A 20,320-nucleotide genomic window follows, 5' to 3' on the forward strand; every position below is an offset into this window, starting at 1 on the left:
AGTAAACTATTAATTGTGAAGCCGTCACGTACTGCACATTATTTTCTGTGCCGTGTTAAAACACTGTATTGGACGCGGTTGTAGTTTCCAAACCTCGCAAAGGCGGTGGACTTGATGTGCTCCCGCGAGCCCATACTGTTTTTCCTGTCCGTCACGAGCGCAGGATGAATGGCACTTTTGTTCTTGAGAACTGTGGGGGACAGATGGGAAGAGAGAGAGCGCGGGTGGAAACGATGCAGCTCTAATCCCTATTAAACTATTCGGGATTGTAGCGTTTCGGGGCAGGCGAGCCGGGAGGCAGGGGAGGCCGGGAAGGGGGGAGAGGCGCACTTTTCGAAGCGCAGGGGAGTGTTGTTATTCGGAAAGGCGGAGGGAGAGCGGGATGAAGCGAGCGAGCCAGGGGAGAAAGTGGAATGCGAGCGGAGCAAAGAGGCACTTAACTTCCAAAATTGTTTCCATACCATAGCTGTGCCACGGCGTACTGTAGCTGCTGCGTGTGTGTGGCTAGGGCGGCGCAGTCCACGAAACAAGACGACAAGGCAGAACTGCAATAACCCACAAAGACAACGTCCCTCCTCTCCTGAAACACACTCACTTTCGAGGCTTGGTTGGTGAATTTATTCACTTATCAATAGTTCGTAATAATGAGCTAGTTTCACTTGTAATTGTGTGTACCAAGATCAATAGCTGAGAAATCATAATGCATGTGTACATTGAATTGGACAATTCTAAAATTATTTTAAGGGATCCATCATAACTTCTTCAGTTATCTACTTCGGGTTAATTTAACAGCGATCTGAACCCCAGTTTTCGATTAAGCTAAATATATTGCTTCTTATATTGCGTGCCTAAAATTCCTTCCTTCGAGGCCTGTGCCTAATTTACTTGGTGATATTAATACGGGCCTATTTTCCACAAATTGGAATATTAATAGAGCTGCGGACACAGTCCGCAACGCAGGGGGGGAGACATGCGCGCTCACAGACCCTCTCCGGCGCGCAGGCACGCCGGCCAGCTCAGCCACAGAGTGGAGAAAGAGGGAGGGAGAGAGAGGAGAGGAGAGAGGGGGAATGGGATTGAGAGGGCCGACAGAGAGGAGGGTGGAGAGATGATTGTTCTAGAGGGGAGGAAGCAGAGCCCACTGTATTAATAGCCTCGAAAGAGGGAGAGGGAGCAGACAGAGACCCCCTACAACCCAGAGTAGAGAAGGAGGGGGGTAGGAGACGGAGGGAAACTTCTTTTTTTTCCGCCCTTCTTATCTGTTTCTTCCCCGCCAAGGGTTACCAGCGGGGAGACACGAACTCCGCGTTTCTCTCAGCGGCGGCGAGGCGGAGCGGGTGTGAGTCCGCGGCGGTTTGGGGGTTGTTTATCGGGGGAGTGAGACACCGGCCGGACTGCGAAAGAGGATTAAAGACGCAAACCGGGGGTAATCCACACCATCGCGGATTGAAAGTCCAAGTCTAAGGTGAGTCCGAGCGAATGAAGTGCGGGGAAGAACACGGAGCACATGCTAACAATGCTAATCGCAGGAAAGACGTGCGCCGTTCGGTTCTTGTCAGAGTTCTGTTGTATTGATTGACATACTCAGCCAAACAGCCACAGCACACGAAGCCTTAAATACACAGCGCGTCCTGCTCGCTGTACAGCTCGTGTTCAGTCGAGTGGAAAGAACCCACCTACCCCCGAGAGGGAGTGCTTCATAAACCCTTTCCGCCTCCCCCGCTGACACCCTCTTCTCAAACGGGGTATTAAACGAGCCCCAGTGATGGAGGCTACTGAGCTCGGAATCCCGATGCTGCGATCCGGCTGGCACCCAAGACATAGAACATAACTCCGGGATCGTGTCCGACAAACACATCCATGGAAACGCAATGAGCTACGGAGAAGTGAACTTAGCAGGAGCTGGCGATACTGTAGAACTATTCTGTAACTTCAATTACCTGTAAATCGGGGTGACTTTGTCGACTGCCGAGTTACACTTGTCAATCCATCCTATACTTTATAAGACATGAGAGTTAAGCTGGTTAACTGTGACCACAGCAAAAGTTGTTTACCTGCGCGTCACTTCGGGTAACATTCCATAAGAGTCAAATTCTGAAACATTATTTATCTCCCCTGATCACCCCGCAGTCGGATTTCCTTTACCGGATAATCTGTTCCGTAACTACGACAGCCTCAGCGTTGCAGAGTCCGCGATGGCTTTGTGCGTCCATGCCGTTTCGCAGCCGTATTCACGTCTACCAGCCCCAGCCCCGGAGCTGTTGTTTTCGTTTTGATGTGGAGCCGAAATCACAGAAAATCATTATACGATCACCAGACAATTATGGTCATGTGTGATAACGTGACCGCTTCTCGCCGTAAAGACTCCGCGCTGACACACACACAGCACGGGGAAAGATCCCTGCTTCAGCCTTTTGCTCCTGTTGCTGCTGTGCGCTGTAGAGGACAAAAAAAACAACCCCCTTGCTGAATATTTAGTTTGTGTATGTGTGGGAAGGGCAAGGGAGGAAAACTTCGAACGTTTCTCGGTTCGGAGTAATTTTCCCAACCTGCAAAATGGGATCTACAGCAGATCGACAGTTGCTGTATTACGGGCTAGCAGGGTTGTTAAACGCTCCTTAAAACTCAGCGTCCCCGTCAGAGCTTTGGTCTCTCTGTGTTGCTTCCAAACGGAAAATGTTTGGTCATCAAATTTCCTTGAGTGACTTCCCAGACCATACATTCCTTGTCAAGGACCAGAAACAGACAATCACGTCTGCATCTTAGCGCTGTGACTGCCTTTGCTGTATCTCTGCAGCTGTGGTGGTACATTACTGTCTGACATGTATATAAATATTTGGTCTGGGATTAAGCCGGATCTGAGATGGGCTGGTGTCCCCTCCAGGTTTGTATCCTGCCTTGCACCGGGTGCTTGTGGGGATAGGCTCCGGCCCTCCCGTGATCCTGAAATGGATGAAGTGGTTAGAAAATGGATGGGTGGATAACAGCCAACATGCAGGTTACATATAACAGAAACAAGACCAACATTATGAGTGAGGCAGCTGTGCTGTGTGTGACAGGGAAAGGCCTGGAGGTTTCCTCAGAGTGGGGCTCTGGCCTCACACAGTCGATGGATTCGGGGATCAGAGTCGTGCTTGTACATCAGTCCGTCCGGGGGCTCCAAGGAGCTTGCTGGGCAGAGTTCCTCCAGCGACGCAGCAGCTCAGAAATGTCAGGCAGTGCTTTTAGTTTTGTAAAGGTCGAGCGATGCCTTTAATTGTGAAGAAGTGGAATGGAAAATAGGGTGGTGAGGTGGTGCAGTGGAGCAGTGCAGTGCTGGGGCCCTGGGTTCAGCTCCTGAGTTCACATGGGTTTCCTCCAGGGGCTACAGCTTCCTTCTGCAGCCCAGAGACATCCAGTTGTTTCTGCAGGGTTTGAATATTACCTGTCTAAGAAAAGTTCAATAAATCGCATGATCTTGAGGGGTTGAGTTACTTTGCGCATTACTGTTTACTGCAGTCGGGGCTGTGTGTTGGGATAGGAATGTTAATTAGTAAGGAAGATTTATTGGCCTTAGCTAAATCATGCCAGCCTCACAGTTCTCTTTTAATTGTAGGGGATTGGAGGGTAATTAAGTGAAAGAGTGGTGTTGATTTCATGAGCAGACCTGTGGCATTAAGAAGCCCAGACACAAAGACAGGCTGCCCAACGTGAGTTTTCCAAGCAGTTTGTGGAAACAGACAATCACATTGCTGTTGGCGTCTGCCTTAATTCAAGTTTAATTCGTATGTCTGTCTTTTAAAATGAAAGTGCCCCAGATAATGATAATCACTGTTTTTTTTATAGTTTGACTAGTTAGGAAGATGCAGAGGATGTCTTCAAAATCACATTTCCACATTCCTTTTCACCCTGGTCCAGTCAGTACAGGGGTCTCCAGTCCCGGTCCAGTCAGTACAGGGGTCTCCAGTCCTAGTGCAGTCAGTACAGGGTCACCAATAACACTCCAGTCAGTACAGGGGTCTCCACCGCCAGTCCAGTCAGTACAGGAGTCTGCAGCAACAGTCCAGTCAGTACAGGGGTCTCCAGTCCCGATCCAGTCAGTACAGGGGTCTCCAGCAACAGTCCAGTCAGTACAGGACGTCCAGTCCCGATCCAGTCAGTACAGCGGTCTCCAGCAACAGTCCAGTCAGTACAGGACGTCCAGTCCTAGTCCAGTCAGTACAGGGTCTCCAGCCCCGATCCGATCCAATTTAGCTATTGGTGATGAATGATAACCCACAAAACCTACCTGACTGGGGCTCTGCAGGACCAGGGTTGGAAACCCCTGATAAAACCATTTGCTTCATTAGCTTTTCCCCTTCGTTCCACTATTTACCCCACTCTCCTCAGAGCAGTGTCAATGCACTCTTCTGTTTAGTGTATCAGTACTATTCCCTCCGTAAGTCTCTCCATCTCCCCCACAGTCAGTAACCTATCCAGGGCTGTTGAATTATACACGACCGGCTCTACAAAGTGGTCTCATTGCCCATGAAATATTTATGCTCTTAAAGTGGGCTTTGTGTGATTCAAACAGGGTCATATTCACTGCTTGTCATTCTTATGGCTGACAAGTGTCTCCATGTCTTTTTTTCAGTGTCTCCATCACTCGCACGTTTGCTCACATGTTTTCCTATTGAACTACTCTCATGCATGAGTCTGGCTCTGGATTCAAGAAGTACAGTGAATGATCAATAGGAACTCCTTCACTTTTTTCACAATGGACTTTCTGCCTCGTAGGATCTCTGCTCAATTAGCTCTTTTCTGTGGATTAACCCCCTTCCTCACTTGCAAGTCATAGTGTCTTCCCCTTTTGTATCTCTCAGTGCAGTGTTAATGTACTGTATTGCACAGTGTGTCTGTATTAACCCCTTTCTCTCTCAGTGCAGTGTTAATGGACTGTAGTGTCTAGCGTGTCTGTATTAACCCCTCTCTCTCAGTACAGTGTTAATGTACTGTAGAGCCCAGTGTGTCTGTGCTAACCCCTCTCTCTCAGTGCAGTCTTAATGTACTGTAGTGTCCAGTGTGTCTGTATTAAACCCTCTCTCAGTGCAGTGTTAATGTACTGTAGAGTCCAGTGTGTCTGTATTAACCCCTCTCTCTCAGTGCAGTTTTAATGTACTGTAGAGTCCAGTGTGTCTGTATTAACCCCTCTCTCTAAGTGCAGTGTTAATGTACTGTAGTGTCCAGTGTGTCTGTATTAACCCCTCTCTTTCAGTGCAGTGTTAATGGACTGTAGTGTCCAGTGTGTCTGTATTAACCCCTCTCTCTCAGTGCAGTGTTAATGGACTGTAGTGTCCAGTATTATCTCATTTACTGTAGTGTGTCTGTATTAACTCAGTTATCATTCTCTCTTCTTCTTTCTCACTCAGCTTCTCCTCTTTCTCTCTCCATCGCTCTGTTTTTCAGTCCACTGATATTAGTGCAGACTCATGACTGATTGACACTAGCACCTGCCCAGACACGCCAGGAAGGGGAACTCCAGTCAGGTGATGTCCACTCAAGGATAGTCTTTCTGTTTGTCCCTGTTAAAGAGGAACACTCTTACTATTGATGAACCGGGTGTATGAGGAATTAAAACCCGGTTTTCCCCAGGCTTCAAAATTGAATAGTCAATATTGTGATTTGGCTCTGAAAATGATAGTGAACTTTCTTCAAGGTCTCTCAACAGGTTTGCCTTCAACAAAGATGTGTTAAATTTCACTGACACATAGATCTTAAGATCAGATCACTTTATTGGCCATATACAATTCTTGTATTAGGAATTTGTCTTTTCACATACCCCAGCTTGCTCTCCCTGAGACACACACACACACACACGCACACACACACGGAGTGGGGTGCTTTGAGGTCAGAGCACAGGGTCAGCCATTTACACAGCACCCCTAGAACAGTTGGGGTTAATGGCCTTGGTCAGGGGCCCAACGGAGTAAGATTCCTCTGCTGGCCATGGGATTTGAATCGGCCTGGTCCTGGAATGCCCTATTTCATTTTGTTCAGGGGTCACCAGCCCCAGTCAAGTCGGTACAGGGGTCACCAGTCCCAGTCCAGTTATTACAGGGGTCACCAGCCCCAGTCCAGTCGGTACAGGGGTCACCAGTACAGTCCAGTCGGTACAGGGTTCACCAGTACAGTCCAGTTATTACAAGGCTCACCAGCCCCAGTCCAGTCGGTACAGGGGTCACCAGCCCCAGTCCAGTTGGAACAGGGGTCACTAGCCCTAGAGCATCTGTTCAATTAAGAGAACTTTCGTTCTTGGGGGCTGAAGTGTGCTTTGATTTTAATCCTAAATGGTCTCTAAATGACTTCATTTAAAGTTGATTCTTCAACTCTAGAAATTGCTGGGGATCCTAGACTGCACCAGGAAGTTGCTTGGTTGGATCCTTTGCAACATTCTACTCAAAGGTTGGAGAGCTCAAGTTACATAAGAAACAAAGTAGTTCAAAGGCAACCTCCTTAATGTTTAGAAACTCAAAACAATTGAGGAGCTCGAATGAAGTTTTGAGCCCTGTTATTAGGTGTATTAGGGGTTCAGTAATGAATTGGGTGCCCAGGACCAGGATGTGGCACCCCTGCTCTGATCCATGGGTTTGCAATGTGCAAATGCATCTCTCTCCCCCGAAATGAAACTTATCAAAATGGAGAGACATCAGCAGAAAATGTCAAATCCCTTCTGCTTTGGCCTGCAGAGAGAGCCTTTGTAAACTGTCCGGAGTTAAAGCTCCCAGAGATAGTTCAGGACAGAACAGCAGTGAGGACCTCAGTGTGTCAGAATCCACTGACACCTTACTAAACCCACTGGAGCCCTACCCAGACACTGTTGTCAATCATCCAAAACTACCACCTGCGGCTTCGTTTACCAGGGCCAACTGGGAGAAGATGGAACAGGGAACAGTTGTAATTCTCCCAGAGAAGGATCGCAATGCAGAACGAGTTTGCAGTAAATGGGAATGGGATTTATCCTCTCTCATTAATATGGGAAGAGGCCAAGTTCTCTGGCCCAGCTGTAGGAGTGGTGATTCAGCCACAAGTATAAACAGATCTATATATAACTTTCTGGTGGATGGAAAGAGTTGACCTGCATCTAAATTGTACGATCCTGTGGATCTAAATGCAGCATTGTCATGGTTGCAGTGCATCTGCCTGCTTCGCTATATCACATGCCGTTCTCTGACCTCTGTCCCGTCAGATAAATTGCCATGTCATGTGTTCCCTTTCCTGTGGTTTGCCATGTTATTGTGTTCTTGCCTACTGAAGTGAAAGGACATCTTGGACCACAAGATTTTGCAGGCGTGACGTGGCGTGTATGATCATATGTTTTCCCATCAGCATGTCAGCACAAATGTTTGTGCTCTTACTGTAGCACTGGTTGGCAGTGTTGTCATCTGAATGTGAACGTGCAGTGGGCACCTGCAGTGAAAGAGAAAATGTACACCCACACCTACAGGGCTGATTCTCCATCCCTTTTAACATCCCAGAGGACTTATTCACCAAGACGTCCTGCTGTGGAGTGTTGCTGTGTCTGAGAATCACAACTCCTTCCTTTGGCAACACCTGTGTCTATAAAAGCAACACAGTGCTTACCTACATTTATTGTCCCAGATGGGAAATTTGCTTTGCAGGCAGTTAAAACGACAACATCATACACAATACATTTCTTAACAAATCTCAGACATACATGTATGATGAAAAAGAGAATTCATTAATTCAAATATACAGGGGAGTGTACAATTTGTACAATTGTACAAATTGTAGTTCTATTGCACTTGAATCTGGGTAGACTAAATCAACTCACTGTGCAAGGGATGGTGACCTTACAATACTGTGCAGGTTCATTTTATATAGTACATGTGGGGTAGCTTCTCAGAGTTCTTTAGAAAATTAAAGTCAAGAATACGCAATTGGTCTAAAGAACACTCCAGCTGCAGTTCCTGAATCAACAAGATAGCACACTCAAAAGGTATTTTTCCTTTAGACTCAGTCTCAAGTAGTCTTAAGCTGAACTGGATGTGGACAGAGAGCAGATAGGAAGTGGCTGATCATTCAAACCATTTTTTAATTACACTGGTTACCAGTGTACTAACCTGATCATGGATGGAGCTGTTGGGCTCAAAGCAACATGATTGCAAGAGGAGCCAAGTACAGTATGTACTGGAGGCAGCTAGCGAGAGATTTAGGCTTCCTTGTGCTCATTCCTCAGAATTCCTCAGAATGAGCATGGCTGCAAATCTACTGTTAGAGAAGGCAATTAGAGAACATACCCCTGAGTCTAGGGACAGCCCACCAGTCCATCCACAGCCTGTCAGAGGCAGCGCTGAGCTGACAGGCTGACAGAAGCATCCGTCCTCGTGTATAAAACAAGCTGACTTGCTGTTAAATCCTGTTAGTTCATTTGTTAGTTGTCGGACTTTATTTGTCAGATGTAACCTCTTCAAAGTGCACTGAGACACACTCATCCTAGAAAGGGGGTCACGCATCTGCAACTCTATTAAAGTGCAGTGCCAGCAGAAGAGGCGTTCTGTCTGCTAATGGCCATAACTGCTAGTGGTTTGTGGGTTTACTGTGGTAAACCCAGGTGAAAGCAGAGTGAACTGGAATGGTATAGGACAGATCTATCCTTGACCTTCACTGATTGACTAAAGTTATAAAAGGTGTAGGTTCAATGCATGCATAGGATTAAAGTCAGGTGACGCTATGTTAAAATTGTTGCACAATACACTTAGATCTCATTTAGATGATCGTGTACAGTTTTGGGGTGGCACAGTGGTGTGATGGTTAGTATTACTGCTTCGCAGTGCTGGGGCCCTGAGTTGAGTAATGGATCTAGGGGGCTATCTGTGTGGAGTTTACATGTTCTCCTCATGTGTATTTGGCTTTCCTCTGGGTGCTCCAGTTTCTTCACACAGTCTAAAGGCATCCTGGTCCTAAGGCATTAGCGTCTGGGAAGATTGACCCTTGTGTCCCATCCAGGGTGTATCCTGCCTTGTGCCCGTTGCTTGCCAGGATAAGCTCCAGCTCCCCCGCGATCCTGAATTGGACAAAGTGGTTAGAAAATGGATGGATGAGTTTTGACCACCACACATGATTTCCTGGATTGTCATGAATGATGATCCCGAACATGACTCAGGACAATCCAGGAAACAAGACAAATCCAGCAGACGTCTTGAGAGTGAACCAGAGGGCACGAGTGGAAACTACGGGGAAGTGTTTTTAAATCTGAGAACAGAAGAAACATCTTTCCACAAAGAGTGGTGGGAGCCTGGAACAAAATTGCCCCGCCATGTTATTAAAGCTGGTACTCTGGCTTCTCCAGAGACACATCTGGATCCGAAACCTTCAGTCGCTCAGTGACAAGCCCGATGGACCAAATGTCTCGTTTCCTAGCCTTTGTCACTAATTAATTCTATTCCATTTAAAGAAAATTATTATCTGTAGTTAGATAGTTATTTTCATCCCCCGGGTGGAAATGCTGGAGGGATTCCAGCACACTTGACATACAGGAAGAGATCCACTTCATCCCCCACTGAAGTGCTGCCCCCACCCTTTGTTCCTGTTTCCAGTATTTAGAGTGCCATGTGCTTCGGGCACTTGGGTAGAGTTGGCATCACTGAGCACCACTATTTCTTATGGATGCCAGTCATCAGCAGGTCAGCAACTGGATGCGTTTCATGGCTGACAGTTACAAGATTAAGCAGCATTAAAGCTAAATATAGCATGTGAGGGAAGCAAGATCTGATTAGCAATTATTCACCAGCCGTCTTGCACGATTGTCAAGGACATTACTGAAGTGGCCATTTACTGTAACTCTCAAAGCATGGTGACAGCCACAAACAGCCACCCGTCTCGCAGTGCGCCACATGGCAAACACAGCTGTGAGACGCACAGGGTCTTTTATGTTCACGTCAACAGGATTTTGCAGCCTTCAATGAATTCAGGGTTCTATTCTTCAAGAGAACTGGCACCCCAGGAGCTCAAGCCTCTTAGTTTTATCCCTGCTTTCCCCTGGAGGTGCGGCTTTTCTCTCCCACAGAGACAAGGTGAGGTTGGGTGTTGGTGCACTAGACCCGATCTCTCACAGATCTAGTCAGTGGAGGTCTAGCTAGAGCTAGCAAGAGTCCAGAGTTTTCCTCTGACGTTAAACGAAGAAGACAGCCAAGATCGTTTTTCTGCTGTGTTTCACAAATCGGGTGGTGGTGAGAGTGGAAATTCGCGGTGACCGAGGAGTATCTTGGAGTTTCTTTGCGGAACTGCGGAGATATGAGGGAGAGCTTTAATGTGAAGTGACAGATGAGTCTTTGAGATTCTTTACACTATCGTTCCGTTTTGGCAGATGACGGAGTTTCTCTCCAGGATTCGTCAGATCTGACAGGGACGGCAGAGCTCATTTGAAGGGGTTTTGGAGACGGGCCGACTTTTGCTTTCGCTGTCGATGCGAGAGATGTACGGTAGCTGATGGCCTGTCGCACAGATCCGGGCGGCTGACGTCAGGGATGATCCTCAGATCTCTCCCCGTGACGAAAACCGAACTCTCACCTGAAGCAGACACTGACTTGAGCGTCTGTGTTGCAAGCAATCAAGATGTCTGAGCTAGGGGAGATGGTTAGAAGTCTAGAATTAGAAGAAACAAATTGGCAAGCGCTTACATGATAAGGCTTTATGTTTGGGGATTTTGTAATTTCACCCCTGTGCCTATCTTTCCTTGCTCCTGCAGTGCTCATCGGAATCTGAGCTGTAGGGCTTTGCAGTGATGCCGTGTGATTAGGAGATGCTTACTGCTGGCGGCCTGGTGCCTTGTGTAAAGGAAGCCTCAATTAGGATTCCTTTTTCCTCTGCTCTGATTTCTGTGGGTGTGCAGTATCACATGTGCACAGCTGGCCTTTTTTTTGTCTGCCGGCGTGTCTGTTTGCTCGCTCTGCATTTTCCAATAATGGTACAATGTGCAACAGGGTTTTACCCACTTAGATCCCTGTTCTTGGGAAGGATCTCTTTCAGGGAGACAGTCATGTTGTCTATTCCAGTCATCCAGCTACTCCGAGCAACTCATTCTATCATTTTTGTTTTTCTGAACAAATATGAGATCTGGCATTGCGTACAAAAAAAGCTTGTCATCTTCATCTTCAGGCCAGAAGAGAGAAATCCAAACTGCGTTCATACATTTTTTTTAAACTAAATTTGGAATATGGCCTGCTGTTCACAATGAGTGGTGGGAGCCTGGAACAAGCTTTCCAGCCATGTTGCTCAAGCTGATACCCTGGCTTCTTTTGAGAACAGCTGGTTGAGATTGTCTAATTAGGACAGGAGGCACGTCTTTACACAAAGGGTCGTGGGAGTGTGGAACAAGCTACCCAGGCACTTTGAAGCCAAAGCTGCCGATTGAGATGTTCAGATCAATTAACCCATCAAAAACCAAATTGGCAGAATGGGCCAGATGGATCCTCTTATTTATCACCTTAGTTAGGTTCTTGAAAGCAGGGTTCTTGTAGGCTAATGCTCAAAATTGAGTTGCCTGTTTTTGTACATATCCTGTTGCTGACTATACCTCCTCTGAAAGGCTGATGAGCACCATACAAGTTGCTGAAAAATGTTTGGTTTTCTAATATGTACAGAACCCGAGGGCAGATGGTTGGAAAGTCCTGCCTGATCATGCCTGAAGTTGACAACTTCCGATTATCACCCTGGTCCTTGAAAAGAAATGTAGTTATTAATTCCTGCGGAATGTGTCCTGCCACTCCTACACTGATCAGGAACGTCAGTCTGCCAACCAGGTGCGGCCGTTTCACCCAATCCCCGCCTTAGCCGCAGAGTATGGTCATGACTGGCCAGACTAATGGCTCTCCAATAGACATGTCCCAGAGTTCAAGTCACCAGGCCAACAACTGGAGACCAGGCAGTCTTATCCAGATCAGGATCACATCAGAGGAAGCAGGCGTGCCGTGGCCGGACAGGGAAGAAGTACAGAGGCAATATCTGAGAAGTGACCATGAGCCTCGGCCCCTCTGTGCAGCAGAGATACTCCGAGCTTGACTGCAGACTGCACAGTGACGCCCGTCAATGTCAGTGCCCAATGTTGACCAGTGCAGATAAGAAGCAGACCCTTCTGTTTTCTAATCTCTTCTTCTAGTTCAGGGTCACGGGGGAGCTGGAGCCTGTCGGGCCCAAGGGGGGGTACACCATGGATGGGATGTCAGGCCATTGTAAGGCAGGCACAAAGACGCACACACCAGCGCACTCGCCCCAGGGCCAGCTTTCCCAATAGCCGATTAACCTGCACTGTGGGAGGAAACCCATGCACACACAGGGAGAACATACAACCTCCACACGGATAGCACCCCAGGTGCACCCCATAACATTCAAGGGCCTCAGTGCTGCAAGGCAAGAGTACTAATCGCTGCACCACTGTGCCGCCCGATTTGCAATGAAATCCTTCAAAACTGTGATATAGTTAAGGACATACTGTAGTGCAAGACAAGGAACTGAAATTGCAATGCGGGGATGAATCATAGACTCTAACCTATACACAAAAAGGGAAACAAAAGCAATGCAGCTCAAAGTGAAGACAGGATGCAATGACAGAATAAAACCAATATAAAAAATACGAGCCCCGACATATATCTGTGTCATAGTGCGCTTAATCAAATTAAAACTACAGGTAAAACATTTCGTCGTGTAAAATGCTAAATTTCGTCAGTCAATATTATTCGTACCATTTATGCATTCACAATACTATACTACCGGTAAAATGTATGTTTGAATGCACGTTTAAAGCTTATTTTACAGTTTAAGTTATTAACTAAGAGAAAGGGGAAATTAAACGCTCACTAGAATTAGTTTTACTAAATAAGAAACGCTAAACGTACATATTAGCAAATTTATATATATAACTCGTCTGACAAGCGAGTACGAGTAAGAGTTCGTGAACAAGGAATGAGCGCCACGCTTCGTCGAGCTAGACGAGGTGGCCGAGTGGTTAAGGCGATGGACTGCTAATCCATTGTGCTCTGCACGCGTGGGTTCGAATCCCATCCTCGTCGGGATGCTTTTACTGAAGAGTCCGTACTTTCGGTTAATACTAGTAAAACCTGTCTGCTGAGTTGACATTACGTACTTAACCGCATTTGGAAAACGCTGTACGCCGATTTGTTCAGAATGGGTAAATTGGTATACAGTATATGGTTTGCGTCTAACGGCCCTTCTGGATATTCCGTTCTAAAGGCAAACCAGATATTAGGAGTTTCCCTTCAGGGTTGTAAGAAAGTCCTAATTAAGATAGAAGTGGAAATAGATTTACTCTTTATCTTAAACCAGTGAATGAATGAAAGGAGTAAATTTACCGAACAGAGCGAATACACTTTTGCTCTGTAGATACGGTACTCTATCCAGTGGTTCTCAAAGTGTAGTCCGCGGGCTGACCTAATCAATTTCAATTCAAGATGCTTTATTGGCACGACCAATGAGTACAATCAGTTTTGCCAAAGCAAATAAAAATAAAATTAACATGAAACAGTGCAAAACAAATCTAATAACCATTCTTAAAGGAAGTCTACGCTGTTTAAGTCAGAGGAAAGAATATTGTAGCGTTCGCTACGAAGGGGCTCCCCCTAGGAGCACTGTTAAGAACTGCAAGCTGTAAAAAGTAGAAGGAGGGACTTGTGTGTTGATTCTAGGTATCGGGGTTTCACGAGCCGTTAAGGGGACTGTGTGTGTCAGTAATGGGGCGGCACCAGCCAGGTCGGCTTGGCTGGCTTGAGGGGCTGCCGAAAGGGCAAAGTTTCCATTCATTCTTCTTGACTATACCCTTCTGTTGCCTTGGTGTTTTAATGAAGCTTGAGTTATGGCGGACCACCTCGCCTCTTCATTCTCCCCAACAGCGCCTATCGCTTCAGTGTTTTTCTTTTCTGCACCACGAATGAAACGATGTCACACACTGAAAACGAGACCGTCAGTTTGGCGGTGATGTCCCTGCCGCCCTGCAGCAGTCTACTGTGGTTAGTGATACACGGGTCGGCTTTTTTTTTACACGCACCCGCCCAACCTGATTTAAAATGATACGAGTACTGACCCGAAGCCGGTCCGAACCCGCTCCATTAGAAATTACACCGAACAGTATTCGAACATTCATCTGATCAACATTTATAGAAACAGCATATCCAGATTCCTTGTTTTAAACAACTAATGTAGCCCAGTCTTGTGACATTTCAAGTAGGTAGCTGCGTCAGCATGCGTAGGCTGCAAAGGAACAGGTAACAGGTTTATTCCATGCTGAAAAGAGAAGAAAGGAAACACAACGTTTCGGCTGCGGAGCCTTCTTCAGGTGTGCAGTCTTGTGACTGTCATTTTTGTAAAGTGTTTCACAATCGATGCAGATAACCTGTGCTTTTTCCTTCTGTTGCGCTGACAAGCTCGCCAAACTTCTCTCACCTGGCTCTTTTGTGCCTCTCTCTTCTTTATTTGTATCTCACTGTCCTGGAGTTGTGTCCTGATCTGCTCTAACGAGGTTCCCTTTTTGTTTTTTTCTTTGTAATACACTGTTGTCTGTTTGCTTACGTTTTCTTCCGCTTTGCCTTGTGATACAACCAATTGGGGCTTAAATATGGAAAAAACGTCAGTTTTAAACCTTAAAATCACTAAACTTAAATCACTAAAATCACTTAAATTCATTTGTTAAGATACAAATGATCGGTTTTCTGCAATATTTTGCTTTTGGTCATACAGTATATCAACCCGCACAAGCCCAACCCGATCTACAATCTTTTTTTGAACCCGAGTCAACCCGCGCATCACTAGTTGTCATGATTGCGTAGTAACGCTGTTTACGTTTTGATATGTGCGTGTACCTCGCCCGTTGCAGTTATTATTGTTCGTATCGTTTTGTTCTTATTTTTGAATATCTTACTTCGAGTTTGAAAGTCCAAGGTGTAATTTAAAGAAGCAGTCAAAGTAGAAGGGTCATTATGGATCACTGGCTCAGATCTGGGACTCTGAAAAGCAAATATAGCGACGATAGTGACAGCGCAAGTGCGAGTAAGACGCAGGACAGAAGTGAAAATGCGAGTGAGGTCATTTGTGAACGATACCAGCAGTGCTGTAACTCTAATTCCAACAGCGTGACAAATGTGATGTGCAAGGAAGGAGAAGGTGTGCTTGATGTGAAGTCTTCGTCTGCCTCCGGACATGAGACTTGTCCAGCTTGGATCCAGATATCACTTCTCTGATTGCTCAACAAAAGCAGTTCCATTCTTCACATTAACTTTTTAAGTAATAAAAACATTTGCAAAATATGCAGCTTTGTTTGTAAAAATATTAGTACTTTTAATAAAATGTCAATATTAGTTATTTTTAGTACATTAACAGGTGATGGTTTGTACAGGGTAAGAAGTGGACGTAGGCATGGGTGGTCCACCGCATCTGTGACTTGGTGTAAGTGGTCCGCGGACCATACAACTTTGAGAACCACTGCTCTAGAACGATTCTGAAAAGGAGCGCTGTTTTGACTGCTTCTTCGTTATCCTAATTTTACAGATATTAATGTTTGTAACAATGCCCAGAAGCCATCCACTCTCGGCTGCAGACAATGTTGAATTCGCGAAAACAGTTTTTGTTATTGTTGTTGTTGTCATGCTGTTTACGACATCTTGCAAATATAACGTGATATTTTCGTTCAATAATCCAAAGGAGTCGTTTCTAGAATGAACCTTATTATTGTAGCGTTGCTGCTCATGTTCTACAGATCTGACAACGAAGTGTTAATCTGACACTGACTTCGACACTGCGGTCGACTGAGTCTGCGGTCTTCGGTGGTTTATTTTCGCCGCTTTGTCAACTGCGAAACGAGGCTGAACTAGCGGATGCGATAGGTTCTCCTGCCATCCGACGTTCCGGTGCTCTGCAGCGCTGATGAAAGCGCTGTGTTGGGTAGGAGGAAGTGGGTATGGTTGCTCAATGTGACTATTGATGTCTCGGCTAGGCTGAAACACTTGAAACCCTGGCGCACACGGTGCTTGAAGCGACTCCACTTTGAACGCGGCCAGCTTCCTCATTTTATTTCAGTCCCACGGGGCTGGTCGCGGAGCTCCACAGACTGTGGCTCTGGTTGACGTCAGTGCGCTACCCACGCCTTCGAGAGCCACCGTGGAAAACGCCTCCGCTTGTCAGCGCAGGGAAATAGGAGAGGGATACCGAGGGAGCTGACAGCGGAACAGTAAACAAAGACTGAAGTCGGACTCCGCAGCGAATGCAGCCGGCTTGCTGTCGCCTTCCCAGATCCTAATGTGCGCTCCCCTCCCACTGTCTGCCACTTGTCCGAGATGCGCCCCGCGTCCAGCGGTGCACTGGCCCGCTCGCAGGACAGCATCCCCCGACTGCCATGGCGTTCAGACGGACAGCGAGGTAGGTAGGCAAGCGGGCTCCGGCAGTGGCGAGACAGCGCCGGGGAAGGCTGCCGCCGTTCGCCGTTCGCCGCACTTGTGATGTGCGGTTTTATCTGTTCGCGTTTCGCGACGTTGTCAGAATCTGATCGCGCCTGGCAAGGCTGCTAACAAAACAAACAGTCCTGGAGACAGCGGGGTGGGTTTGTTGTATGTCTGGTAGGGGGTACCGATTTGGTGTTGGAGGTGCCATTACAAAAAAACTCCTGTTTATTACACCTTGGTATTCAAATGCTGCACAATCCTGTCATCATAAAAAGACAATAGCGGGCCATTATTAGCGTACAACAAAAACAAAGATAGTGGAATCGTTAGCGTTTAGTACCGGTAAGGGGATGGTTCTGTCCACCCCTTACAGACGTATGTAACTGAAAGAGCGTTTTAGCTGGAGCAGTCCTTATGCATGTTTTATAAAAAAGAGGCTCGTAAGTGTTCCGCATGATGATTGCATCGTATTTCGACGCATGTTTTTATTATAATTAATATAAAGCAAGATATTCCGACTAAAAAGCTCTCGACGAGGATGGGATTCGAACCCACGCGTGCAGAGCACAATGGATTAGCAGTCCATCGCCTTAACCACTCGGCCACCTCGTCTACTGCTCTGTGGGTGGACAGGTGTAGAAAGTACAGAGAGGTGGTTTGCAACAGCGTATTCTTCGGAAAACCAGACATGTATCAAAGTATTTTTGCTGATACTACAGATTTGCTGTAGATGTAGTTTAAAGAATACATTAACTGCAGCAACACTAGCACTGCAGTTCTGAACATGTTTCAATGTGTCAGCAGTGCTTGTCGTAACGGATGATCGGGGCTTCTCTCCGCTTGAGCATGTCCTTGTACCGGCGGCTGCTGTTTCGAATGCCAAATTGTGGCGTTCCTGTTTGAGCACGAATACGAAGGGCGCAGATCTCCTAAGGGGTAAAGCTGAACACACGCAGCCGTGTCAACTCAGTTGTTGAAAACAGCGGACTAGTAACCGCAGCCTGTTTCTAGAGACCAGTAATGTAGCTCGCTGCCGCGACTGCGTTCGCATTTTACCCGCGATGTCTTTCGGAAGCTGGTGAGATCAAAGATAGGGGAAAATCTGCTGTCTGCTGCTTCTGAATGTCCTCTCTCATACGTCTAGACCACAGTTTTCCTGAGAGCCGTATTAGCAGTGTTGTGGTGATAATGTATCCTGCTTTGCGTGCTTTAGCTAGCTATGTCAAAGTCAGTACTATAGTCTACCATGGTGTCATTTCTAATACAATTCCTAAAGCAAATGCAAGAAAACTGTACGTATGATTTTGTCGAACACTAACTTGTGCTGGGCACGCTTACAGTTCCGTGAAAAAGTATTCACACCCTTTCAGATTCTCAGAGTTACCACACTCGATAAAAATGCACTTATACTTAAACTGTCATTTTCATAAGTCCAGACCAGGCTGGAGTGTCGGGCTGTGCTGCTGGCTCCGTGCCAGGACGCTGTCTGCACCGGGATCCAGGCGGAGGTATGCTAACCCTGCCTCTCTCTGTCCCAGGAGGATGCGCTGGCTGGGGTGCTGTCGCCTGGGTCTGCTGTGGAAAGCGCTGGTCCTCTTCGTGGCCATCGGTTTTGCCGGACAGCTGCTGGGAGTCAATAAGAGGTGCCGATGAATTAGGACTGCTTGCTTCACAGTCCGTGATTTATTCAGCAAGTGAAGCATTCGAATTTGTCAGAAATCAATTTCTGTGTGATACTGGAGTGATGCAGTGGAATCATTCAAAATAATAATAATAATAATAATTATTATTATTATTATTATTATTATTATTGAATGATCCCACCACTATTGTTGCTATTATTGTTTTATTCATATTGATATTTCAATACTGGAATATAGTAGGAAAGTAATGGGGCAGGCATAGAACCAGTTCGGTAAAGGCCCTTCTAAAGAAGAAAGTGTTGAGCCCAGATACGAAAGAGCTCAGGGAAGGTGACTCTTCCTATGTCCTTAGGGATAGAGTTCCAGAGCTTTGGGGCAGAAAAGGCTTTGTGACACAAGCCTGTACATGGACAGGCTTGGAGGACAAACCAGGAGACCAGAATCAGAAGAGCAAAGGTTGCGAGGTGGGGAGTAAGACAAAGGTAAGTCAGTGAGCAGAGGGAATTTTAAGTCGACAGGAAACCTGACAGGCAGCCAGTGCCTGATTGACTTCGGGATAGGAGTCATGATCACGTTTACGTGACCTGGTCAGGATTCTGGCTGTCGAATTCTGGACATACTGAAGCTTGTCCAGGGTGGATTTAGATACCCCAGCCAGTAGGGCTTCACAGTAATCGACTGACAACATTATGCTGTGCCCGTACGTCTGTGTCTGTGCCCTTCTGTTGGAATCCTGGGATTGATCTCTTCTTCCTCTCCCAACCACAGTCTGCAGCTAGAGCGCCCGGCTCCGTTTTCAGCGGGTGACCCCAGGCAGCCCCTTAGGCTTCTAGCAGACGCCAGCGCCCCCTGCAGGCCGCACACCCACGTCATGTTCCTGAAGACCCACAAGACAGCCAGCAGCACGGTGCTCAACATGCTGTACCGCTTTGGCGAGGAGAGGGGGCTGCGCTTCGCCCTGCCCCTGGGGTACCAGTTCGGCTACCCGATGCGCTTCAGCGCCCACAGGGTGAAGGGCTACAGGGGGCCTGGGGCAGTGGAGTTCAGCATCATGGGAAACCACATGCGCTTCAACAAGAAGGAGGCAAGTAGTGGCAGTGGTGTCTGCTGCTGGGCACGATCATGGCAGTCTGACCCCTAGTGGCCGGAAGACCACACCACACTGCACTGCAGCAGTACCGGCTCACAGTAAGGGCCAATTCCTAACACAAAGCACACCACAAGCGCGTGCAAAGGGAATTTTTCTAACCCCAGGATTCCATATTATAAATCCATAAGACTACCCAGTTTTCAATATACATTTCAGGACTCCTGTTGCATTTCATAATCATTCAAATTATTTCACCAATGATCAGAGCTGCCCTGGGGGAGGGAAGGGACAGATTTTGGGGCAAATCATTGCGAGCAGTGCCTCTCACCCCTTCTCCCCTGCCCCCCTCCCTATCACAGGACAGCCCTCTCCATCCCTTCTGCCCACGACAGAACGGTTACGCAGAACATTAAGGGCCTTGTATTTTAGACCATAAAGCCTACACATTGCCTTTGTAGGGGGATACTGCTAAGGCAGATTACAATTAGACTAATATTTGTGATAGTGGTTGGAAATGAAGATGTAATACAAAAATCACTATCGAGCCCATAAATGCAGGAGGTTTTACTTCCGCTTGTTTTCTTGAACTCAGCAAGTTAATAGCTTTAGTTCTGTCTGTATTCTTTATAGAACAGCAAAAACATTTCCAAGCAATACCGAGATCGGACAACATCTTTACAGTTTCGCCTCACCGAGTGTTGTAAATGAACAGATGGCCTTCAGGTGAGGGGGATTGAGCTACGCCTTCCACCTGGTTCACTGGTGTTCAGTCAGGGGATCTGGGATTTTTGCACCAGTCAGGGAATTTGACTGAAGTGGGTCTCGTTTAAAGACGCTAACACACCACTGTTTCCTGAGCTGTACTTGGGCTGTGTTATGTTTTTAACCTAAACTCCATAACACAGTCATTACGCTGTTACTGGCTAGTCATGTGATGTTTTTTTTTTAATGTTGTTCAGAACTAATAGTTTGTTTTTTAGTTCATACCTAGAGTCCCTTCATAAATAATCATGAAGGTAGGAAGCGACACTGTCTCTATCTAGAGGTCAGCAGGAGCTCTGGCCCCCAGAAATGTAAGAGTAACTCTGAGAAAACAGGCAAATCCATCTGCCATTGAAGGGTCACGGCAGCCCAGAGCCGATCACAAAAGCGCAGGCAGGACT

At 46.8% G+C, this 20,320-nt stretch overlaps 1 protein-coding gene and 2 non-coding genes across 4 annotated transcripts in view; 2 read left to right on the forward strand and 1 right to left on the reverse strand.

Moving 5' to 3' along the window:
- The first annotated feature begins 1,157 nt into the window (after positions 1-1,157).
- Positions 1,158-20,320, forward strand: part of LOC148838181 (galactose-3-O-sulfotransferase 2-like) — a 28,001-nt gene continuing 8,838 nt past the window's right edge. The window contains exons 1-3 of one of the 2 annotated variants that reach the window (XM_088911933.1): positions 1,158-1,465; positions 17,963-18,067; positions 18,836-19,151. In XM_088911933.1, coding sequence (XP_088768059.1) covers positions 17,967-18,067; positions 18,836-19,151 — 417 coding nt within the window. In that variant the 5' untranslated portion in view covers positions 1,158-1,465; positions 17,963-17,966. Of the gene's footprint in view, positions 1,466-16,154; positions 16,402-17,962; positions 18,068-18,835; positions 19,152-20,320 lie in introns of those variants that run through there. The other variant, XM_088911932.1, reaches the window with a different exon arrangement.
- Positions 12,965-13,046, forward strand: trnas-gcu (transfer RNA serine (anticodon GCU)). The gene has a single exon. It is a non-coding gene; the product is annotated as a tRNA-Ser (tRNA).
- Positions 16,955-17,036, reverse strand: trnas-gcu (transfer RNA serine (anticodon GCU)). The gene has a single exon. It is a non-coding gene; the product is annotated as a tRNA-Ser (tRNA).

This window comes from Atractosteus spatula, chromosome 3 (genome assembly GCF_055471065.1).
Source record: "Atractosteus spatula isolate fAtrSpa1 chromosome 3, fAtrSpa1.hap1, whole genome shotgun sequence".
NCBI classification, from domain to species: domain Eukaryota; kingdom Metazoa; phylum Chordata; class Actinopteri; order Semionotiformes; family Lepisosteidae; genus Atractosteus; species Atractosteus spatula.